The sequence below is a fragment of the Python bivittatus genome, unplaced genomic scaffold (genome assembly GCF_059951505.1).
Source record: "Python bivittatus isolate LINGU-HERP-01145 unplaced genomic scaffold, Pbiv_v1 ctg000330_np1212, whole genome shotgun sequence".
Classification (NCBI taxonomy): domain Eukaryota; kingdom Metazoa; phylum Chordata; class Lepidosauria; order Squamata; family Pythonidae; genus Python; species Python bivittatus.
This window is the reverse complement of record NW_028277058.1, coordinates 29876826-29887110: the sequence shown is the minus strand read 5'-3', so window position 1 is coordinate 29887110 and position 10285 is coordinate 29876826. Positions and strand designations below refer to the sequence as shown.

Here is a 10285-nt window from a genome sequence, read left to right as displayed (position 1 = left end):
TATGCTGATGATACCCAGCTTTACACCTCAGTCCCCAGGTTGATTAAGTGATGCTGTGGAATCCTGCCTCCATGTTTGGAGGCTGTGGAAGTTTGGATAGAGAAGAGGCTTCAGCTCAACCCTAGCAAGACTGGGTTTGGAGGGCCCTGGTTCCAGGAACTTACCATCTCTTGTTCTGGATGGAGTTGCACTACCCCAAGTAGAACTTGCTCCTGGAGCAGGTAGCAACCATGGCCAGGAGGGCCTTTGCACAACTTCATGTTGGATGCCAGTTATGCCCATTCCTGGACTGGGAGGCTCTTTTCACAGTCACTCATAACTTGGTCACCTCCCAAATGGGCTACTGCAATGCACTCTATCTGGGGCTGCCCTTGAAGAGCATCCAGAAGCTACAGCTGGTGCTGAGTGCAACTTGTAGGCAGTTATGTGCACTCCTTGATCAGCACACATTGCGCTGCTGCTCCATGAGCTGTGTTGGCTGCCGTTATGCTTCCAGGTTCGATTCAAGGTGCCAGTGATGACCTATGATGGCCTTCGTGACATGGGACCAGGTTATTTGAAGGACTGCCTTCCCTGGATGCCATCTACCCATCCCATTAGATCCAGCAGGAGAGGCATGCTTCAGGTCCCATCCATTAGAGAATGTTATCTGGCAGGGCCCAGGAAGAGAGCCTTTTCTGTCATTGTGCTCACCCTTTGGAACATCATCCCCCTGGAGATCAGACTGGCCTCAACTCCACTGACCTTTTGTAAGACTTAAAGATGTCATTTTACCCCTGGGCTTAGGGATCTGGATGTGCAGTAGAGCCTATATGGTAGTTGTTTTGAGTGTTGCTGTTTTATATATCTTGGCTGTGGATTATGTTATATATTTTATATGGTTTTCTATAGTTTTCTATGTTTTAAGATTGTATTTTGTTCTTTTGTAGTGGTTTTAATTGTTGTAAGCCACTCAGTCATGCATTTGACATGGGTGGCTATATAAATTGAAATAATCAATTACAGTTTGATTTTTAAAAAGTCTAAAATATATAGCTTACATATAAGGCAGCTTATACTCACTTCATATCCTGATTTTAAAAAAGGATAACCTACAAATGAGATTTTTAAGTTATACTTTAATTAGATACACTATAAATTACATCAAAAGTAATTTTCATAAATCTTTTTGTTGTTGAAATTCATATGAAGATATGAGCGCTTAGAAGACCAACTAAATGATCTAACAGACCTTCATCAACATGAAACAGCCAATTTGAAGCAAGAACTGGCCAGTATTGAAGAAAAAGTAGCATATCAGGCTTATGAGCGGTCACGTGATGTTCAGGTATCAACTTTTAAAAATTAAATAATAAAGTTTCCTATTTGTAAAGAATATTAGTGCAAAGAACCCTTTTGCACATTCCCATCCAGAAAATTAATTTGCAGAAGGCTAATAAGGTTAGTTTGTTGCAAGGAAAAATTAATTGGTTGTTAATAAGAAGTATGATAATTTCCTCTGAAATTTACTGAGAGTTAAAAAAAATTGGCTCAACTTTTCATCATCAGTATATTCAGAGAAAGCCATCACTTTTTACATCTTCATCACAGAGAATGGAAATGTCTGAACTGTTTTGTTATCAAGGAATATTTTAAATAGTTTATGCAAAATGGGGGTAATCTTTAAGATTTAGATCTAACTTCTCCAATGATGAAGAGACTGGGAATTCTGAGAATCATTTTCCAGCACATTTTCCAGCATGAGTTTGGAATAATCTCGTGCTGGAAATTATTTCTTCCACTGATCAGATAGGAATGGAAATCTATTTTGTGCATAAGTTCCTTAACATTTTGTTCCACTTCTTCCCCTTCCTGTTTTTTGCCAATAGGAAGTTTTGGAATCTTGCCAGACACGGGTTGCTAAATTGGAGCTTCACCAGCAAGAACAGCAAGCGTTACAATCAGAAACTGTTAATGCCAAAGTCCTACTAGGAAAATGTATAAACGTAGTCTTGGCCTTCATGACTGTTATCCTAGTATGCGTCTCCACCATAGCAAAGTTTATAGCTCCTATGATGAAAACCCGTTTCCATATTATTTGCACATTTTTTGCAGTAACTCTTCTTGCAATTTTATACAAAAATTGGGATCACATTATCTATGCCATGGAAAAGATAATTATACCAAGATGAAACCACAAGTATGGAGACTTTCTTTTTTTATTATTTTAGACATCCAAACAAACTAAGAAATCTTGTAATCTAACCAGACAGATTAGATGAAGACTTTTTTTTCCACCTGGACATAAGCATGTAAGACGGAAAACTCCTGATAATGCTTTCACCTTATCAGTCACAGTGTAAGGAATGAAGTGAAACTGTTATGAAATGGATGATGTGTATACATCTTTTTGCCTTAATCCAATCAACTTTTCTACACTGCAGATTTCAGCCAAATTGTGTATTAAAGATATTAACTAGATAAGTGGGAAGAATACAGGTAGCCCCCAGTTTAAGAATGAGTTCCATTCCCAAGGTCTGTCCTTAAGTTGAATTTGTATGTAAGCCAGAACAGTGTTATTGTATAATACTGAAGAAGTAATATTGTGTAATTACCTCGAATTATTGTGTATTTAACTCAAATTTTGCTACACTAGGCTGTGTACTTAACTATGGGTTGTCCTTAAACTGGGCATTCTTAACCCAGGGACTACCTGTAACAGAAACAATCATAGTTGGGAAAATGTGTTTTACTAAATGGAAATCCACAATGTCCTATCTTTATCTAAAGCATTTTCCTTATGATGTATTTCTAATTAATAAGTTAAGATGTCCGTGTCTTAGGAAATGCTAGTTAAATTCCTCAGATTGCCTGATGATCAACATTCCTATGGTGGGAACTGTGCTGAAGTGAAATATCTTCAGTTAAGGTATTTGTATCGATTTTTATCCAATAGTCATACAGTATATTTAACTGTCTAGAATTATTTTGCCTTTCAAATTAGTTGTCCACTCTGATTTTGTTTCATGATCTTAAAGATAACGTCCCTACTATTGAATGAAAGAAATCAAGCATTTGGTTCTTCAGTTAATCCAAGAGGGGACTCCTATCTTACAGCAACATTTCTGTAGCCTACCAGAAACCCCATTTATCATAAATGCAAAAAGATAAGAACAACTTTTCATCTTCTTTCAGACATTGAAGGGGTTATAATCATTGTCAGCAACGCACAAATATACACAATAGTATCAAGGAGGAAACAAAACTAGTGTAACAGAACATTTTGTTTGGTAGTTACAAAACAAAGGACCAGGAAGAGTGAACTGAGGCCAACCATTGCCTCTCTCCTCCCAACCCCCCCCACCCCGCCCATTAATCTGGAGTAGCTATTTCATCACAAATAAAGAACACACCTCTATGAGCTAGCTTGATGACCTGGACACCCTCCCTATATGCATCATTGATTGTGAGATGGTAGTAGTATCTACCTATGCAGTCAGTACATGCCACTTCATGCACTGCTGTTAGAACCCCGAACATACATACATACATAGTCAGTGAACTGCATATATGGTAAGCAGCTGGCCTTCTAACTAGAAATGGTTGTGATCGTGCTGCACCCAGGGAAAGAATGAAGCACTGGCTGAAACAGCAAGTCCCTCTTCTACCTCAAACAGTGGGACCTCTTAAGCCTCATTTTTCACGTCTGGTTACTATCTTTCCCTCCTCTATTCCACCCTCCCTTTAGCTTCCTTATCCAGCTGTCATTCTGTATGATAGTGAGCAATACTGCTTCTTTACCAATTTGTAGTAATATTGGTGCAGTATTCTCAAATTAGTGTGTTTCAGCCTACAGTAACACCGTAATCACTGTGAAGTTTGTATTGAATCAAGACTTCATCTAAGAATACCCTCGTATAATCTCCTTGAACAGAATTGGCTAGGAAGTGAAAAGGTGGGAGATATAATGGTGTGATTATGTTCCTTGTTTGTTTTAAGATGCATCAGCATCTATTTTACTTTTAGCACTTTCTTGTAAATTAACTTGGTTGAACCTTAATGAAGCCATTCACTGTAATCCTTTTGCACATCTCCTGTTGGATTGTGTTTCTACTGCATTTCATGAATATAATGGTATGGATAAGTGCATTGTCCAATATGGTTTTCCATCTTTTGAAAATTTGAATGTGTTAATTCAAAATGCATGTGAGCACAAGCACAGGTCTCTTTAAAGTGTTCACATCTTTTTTCAGGCTTCACATGAACTTGAAAAAAGGCACAGCTATTTTAACAAGTCAAAAAGATGTGACTACTTTAAAGAGACGCTGCAAAAGTATTTCCATGCAGAATGAAGCAACCCCTCCAAATCATGTTTAAGTATGTGCAACAGTATTGTACAAGATGTAAATAGTGATAATGCTTGCACTATAAAATGATTTATAATCAATATGTGCAATTTTATTTTTTTTAAATACAGCTGGACTTAACAGTAAAAACAAAAGCCCTTGACTGTATCAGGCAGTGCCAACATTAAGTTGATCATATTGAGTCCTGTTAACTATTACTAGTAATCTAGTAAAAACAAGAGGCATAGTTTTAAAGCTATCATTTAACTAATTAGTCCTATAAAATTCTGATCAACCTCTTCATAACTGACACAAATATCATATCTTACAATCTGCTGTTAATATACTTTCTTTCCCTTCAGTGAGTCTTATTCAATGAATGCTTTGCATAGAAAATTAAAGAATTTCAGATTTTCTCAAAAGGGGAAAAATAAACAGGGTTCCTACTGTAAGTCCATATCCTATTTTTTCAACGTCTCAAATTAATAAAATTCTAAAATTTCCTTTTAGAATCCTGTTCTTAATAAATTATGTCACATTTGACTATTTCCTTCACACAGTATATTAGGAGCATATAATTCCTATTAATAATTTATGTTCAAACCAATTTTAGTTATTTAGTAATTGAAACAGATTGCGTACAACTCTGAAAATTATTCTGTGATTCTGTGCAAATCATAGATTAGGTTGGATAGCCTTGGAGATGATTTTATTTTTTTCAACTTATAATAATGAAGTTATTTCTGGATCTTTTTTCCCCTGGACTTCACCCTTCCCTTTATTTTGTTGTTTCTGTCACTAGGCTTGTGGGGCAGCTTTATATGCCTTTCCATCTATATACATACTGCATGAGGAAGTTTATAAAAATTCATAATAAGGATGTTCCAGATTCTAAGCCAACAACTATGCTCCGCATTCAGAAATATTTGTATACTTCTATTTGCAAAAGGCAATTTGCACTTTTAAAACTATTTTTCTAGACTACTGATTATTCTTTTATAAAGCCTGTTTCTGATTCTAGTTCAATACTTTTAAATTGTTGAGCAGAATAAAGGACTGCTTCAGGCTAAATATCTTGGCTCTTCCCCTGTCTGGGAGGACAGTGTTTATATATCATGCAGCCTGTCTTGAGAATTATAAACTAGTTAGGCATAATGGAAAATACTATTTGGTCACCAGTGCTGAGGCAAGATTCAGTTGGCACTGTAGCTAGCTAGTTTCTGTACATGGAATATAGGTAGGCAGCAAAAGGTCTGAGGGGAGTATCCCTCAGGATACAACAGTAATATGTATTTTTCTCAATACATTACCCATTGCTGTGAATGATGATCTCTTGTTTACATTTGCCTATTTATATATTATACATCGAGTCACCTCTTAGTAGTTCTGTTTTTCTTTTTATGGAAAAAACAGTGTTATGCTATTGTCTGTTTCTTGCTACTTTATGGTACAGTCCTCCAAATTCTTTTGCTATGAGCCATCTTCTATTTCACTGGGAGATGTTCATGTTCTTACAGTTGAAATAAACTGAGTTTTTGCAGCAGTGCTTGGAGTCACAGAAACTGCACAACAGTGAAAATGTATTTCTATTCACTTATTCGTGTGAATAATTAAAAATGTTAACCTAGAGAATGCCAAATGCCATGTCAGGGCTATCTCTGTTTTCTTGAAATCTTAGATATTTTTTGTACATTTTTGGTTCTCAGCCTTAGTTCAAAAACAGCTAGTTGCAATTTTCTAACCAGAAAACTCACTTTGCTTTAGATTTTGACACCATTTAGCCATATACCAAGACACACTACCAATATTCCTGTATCAAATGTAGCTTGCTTAATTAAATGACTGCTGCTTCATAGAAATCATTGACTAGCTTAAGAACTAAATAAGGATGCAATAGAATTAAGCATTGCTGAACAAAGGCAGCATGCTAAAAGCATTCAAGGCTGTTTGCAACCAGGTTACCTTGCTATAAATAAACTATATACATAAGCCTTGCCAAATTGCTTATAGACACAACACAGTTTTTCCTGGTGCTAAATGAAGTATCCAAAACATTAGATCACAACATGTCAATGTGCTCACAGTTCCCATCTTAAGGATCCTTTAGACTCAGAAAAAGAAGCAGAATGTTCATTTGAATGCTTCCCATTTTTTTTTCTGCATCAATGTAATTTTTTTTTTCTTTTGTGTCCTTTGAAGTGAAGAGCCAAGAAATTGAGAATGTATGGGAAATCTCAAATCCTGGAATAACTTCCCATTATATTTTAACTATTAATTTAGGTGCCTTGAATGAAAAAAAAATCTATAAATCTATATGATCATTTTGAATACTAAATTTAGAAAACAGGATCCCCTTCTCCTGTGTCCATCTACCCAGATCATATAGGCCACCTGAGAAGAGCTTGGAAGAAAGCATTTCTGGTAGCTGCCCCCAATCTTTGGAACTCCCTTCCAGCAAAGATTCAGCCAGCTCTGTTCCTCTGGACTTTAGGAAAATGGTGAAGATTTAACCTCTTTTGTCTTGCACAGGATGAGGGTGTGTTATGGCTGAAAGTGAGATTTGCAGGTGCATGACATTTGTATTGCTTGATTTTTTTAAAAAATCCTTTTTGATTTTGTTATTTTACATAAATGTGGATGTTTGTCTGGAGGGGTGTCCTTTTATTTTAAAACTGTTAGCCACCCACAGCCTCTGGAAATGGATAGCAAACAACTAAAACAAACACCTTCCCTCTGGAGCTCCCTCTATGTGTGGGGCCAAGGGTAATTGGCCCTCTTTAATAGGCTCTGCCATAGCTGCATTCCTCACTTGGGTTTACTTGCTGAGGATGTATGAATTCTGAGGATACCAACAGGGAAGCTACTGGCAATATTCCAAATCTAGGGGTAGAAAACCTTAATATTTGAATCTGAGGGAAGGGAATGCGGCAATTAAAGAACCTGAGAACAGTTACTGGGACCAAGGAAAATCTGTTCCCTAGGCTTCAATTTCCAATTCAGGTGTTCAGAAAAAATGGAAAGCAGGAACTCAGGTAAGACTGTAAGCAGGAGTTACTGACTTGGGGGAAGATGAGAAGAATGATGATGTTGCCTAAAGCAAGTGTGATCCTCAGAATTAGCATGATCACAGAACATGTTCTGGTTCCCAACATTTCCTAAAAGCCTGTGCATCAGACAAATGATGTGGTTATGTTGGAAAGACTGGGCCCCTTCTTTATTACCAAATCATTCTGTTTCTCTACATATATCTGTGCAGAGAAAACAGTGATCTGACAATGAACAGAAAAAACAAATAGATTAATGAATTGTTCATAATATTAAAAATGTTCAAAAGATTAATGTACAATTTTAGTACAGACATTCCAACAAAATTGATAATCCTCAAGCTAAGGGATAGCATATAAATCAATTTGCTTAAATTGTCTTAAAAGGAATAAATTAGTTTTTAAAAAGCAGCACTTTGAATAACAACTAATCTTAAGTATTCTTGCTTGGAAAAAAATTCTAATCTTCCTCTTACGTCACATCCCATGCTACCTTGTTAATCAGGTTGTGTCTTTTTCTTCTTTTTTGTTTCAAAACTGGAAAATCTTTTTCCCAAATATTAAAATAGGACTGCTTGGCAGTGATGCATATTATGTTAGTTCTAATCAAGTTAATATCTAAATTCAAAACCATCCACACACACATACTGTACACACAAGCATTTGTAGGCCGTTTTTATCAATAAAATCTTTAAGGAGTGAAAATAATAAGAGAAAAAATAGTAATTAAACAGCAGCAATAATAGCCAATAGTGTGATACAACAAAATCATGTGCACAAACATAAAAATGACAACAATCAATTCACCAGTACAATTTAAGCTGACAGAAACGTATCTTCAAAACCTCCTTAAAAGACTTACGAAAGAGCCTCAGAAACCTTCAGGGAAAATTAATTCAAATTACTGCACTATCCTTTTCTCTCTCACTTCTCCCTTAAATTGCAAATGAACAAGGGAGAAGGAGTTTTCTTTCTTGCAGTAAGTGCACAATTGTCTATAGAGCCAGCAGTAACAGCCAGTTCCAACTTCTTGGGAAATGTACTAATAAAAAACAGAGGTCAACTAAAATCAACTGAGGAACAAGCTTGAAACTTGTTCTTTCTCCCTGTGTCGAATATATTTACTAAGAATACGTTGGATTGTTTCTTTGCTATTAGACTGCCTTTGCGTTCATTTTGTAACTTCCTGTTATTGTTATAAATATGGGCATGCAATATGGAGGATAGGGAGTGGGGGAGACAGGCAGATTGGTTATGCCATGCTGGGAGACTGTTGTTGGCTGAGGTGAGGGAGGGAAGAAAAGTGGGAAGGCCAGTGCTCAGGCCACGTAGAGGAACAGCGTGGATAGTGGGTACTAGCCTTACTCTTTTGATCTGCAAAATCACTCTATGATTGTAGATTTTGTTTCAGCTGAAACCCAGAATAACCAAATTGTTTTAGGTTTTGTTTCTGCTGAACCACAGCTAATCCAAAATGGTTTGGCAGAACTTTCAGAATATATTTTATTTGGAGTTCAAAACAAGATATATTTTACATTTCATGCACATCCTTAGGTATAATATTTTCTCAAAACATGCATCTGTTTGCCAACTACCCATCTTAAAATGTATTCTGGAAGACAATTGAGTCAAACATTTTGGAAGCAAACAATTCATACTTAATATTACTACACAAGTAGTTCACAACAGAATCACTCCAGGAGTAATAGCTGATTATTTTAATTTTCATTCACATTATTTTATATATTTTTTATTATTATTTTCCTTAAACTGTGTCTTATTTATGGAATTGTATGGTGCTTTTAACTTCCTCAAATTATCAGTGAAGACTGTTTCATTACTGAACACAAAATACAGTTTTGACAACAAGCATCAAGGATTTAAGTTCTATATGCCTATTTTATTGTTTAATTCCTTCTGAGAAAGAAAATCTTCACGTTAAGAATTATTTGTACTATAGATTCTATTGCATAATGTCAATGCCCTTGATTATAGAATGAAAACATGCAATATAGAACTAAATAAATACTTTGTTACATACAAATTCTGCATTGAATAAAGGTAATTCATTTTAATAAGAACTTTACAGACTATTGAAACATTTGTACAACTATCTCATGGTATAGAAGTTATTATATAAATCCAGGTTTCAAATATTATGAATTTTGAAGGCAGTGCACATACTACTTGCATGGTGAATGGTTGAACTGTTTTGTAAAATTTTAATTTATTACTGATGTTTTGTGGATTAAATTGTACCTCAGGCAGCCTTTTCTCCTCCTCCTTACTTTTTCTTTGTAAGATAATTACAACTGGGCATCATGTTTAAAAGTCTACTGAACAATCATTTGCACTGAATTGACATTTTGTCATTGTATATGTAACATATAATCATGCCATGTTTGTTTTGTGTGGCACTGTATAAATATAAATGTGCTAGAATTCTTTATTGTGTTCTGCAGATTTCATAGGGTATTAGAACTGCCTCAAGGAGACACTGACTTTTATTTTTAAATAAAGTTTTTAAATGTAGTTGGTATTATTTATTTAAAATATCTACTGAACTACCCAATTTGATTCAAAAAGTATTTTTTGTGTGTAAATACATTTTCATGTAAACGGTATTTTATTTATTACAATTATTTTAATTATTTGTGGGATTAAAACACTTATTCAGTCAGATGAAGATTAGAACAGCAGCTAAATTTACTGCATTTCCCGTTAAAGGAAATAAAAACTACCTTTCTAGATTAGGGGAGATATAATCACTAGATCCAGTTGATCTCTCCAGGGTGGGAGGATGTTGGTGTTTCCAGATACTTTGTTGGCATGGCGGGGTGAGGTAGGCAAATTTAGTACATAAAATGGTTCACAAAGCCTGAGATCTGTAGTGACATTGCAGAAGATTGAGTGAGG

General features: G+C 35.6%; 1 protein-coding gene across 4 annotated transcripts in view; it reads left to right on the top strand.

The window, feature by feature from the left end:
- TMCC3 (transmembrane and coiled-coil domain family 3) overlaps nucleotides 1-9898 on the top strand; it is a 120739-nt gene extending 110841 nt beyond the window's left edge. For all 4 annotated transcript variants that reach the window (XM_088141894.1, XM_088141895.1, XM_025164382.2 and 1 more), the window contains 2 exons: nucleotides 1192-1327; nucleotides 1869-9898. In XM_088141894.1, coding sequence (XP_087998020.1) covers nucleotides 1192-1327; nucleotides 1869-2171 — 439 coding nt within the window. In that variant the 3' untranslated portion in view covers nucleotides 2172-9898. The remainder of the gene's footprint in view (nucleotides 1-1191; nucleotides 1328-1868) is intronic.
- The last annotated feature ends 387 nt before the right edge of the window (nucleotides 9899-10285 follow it).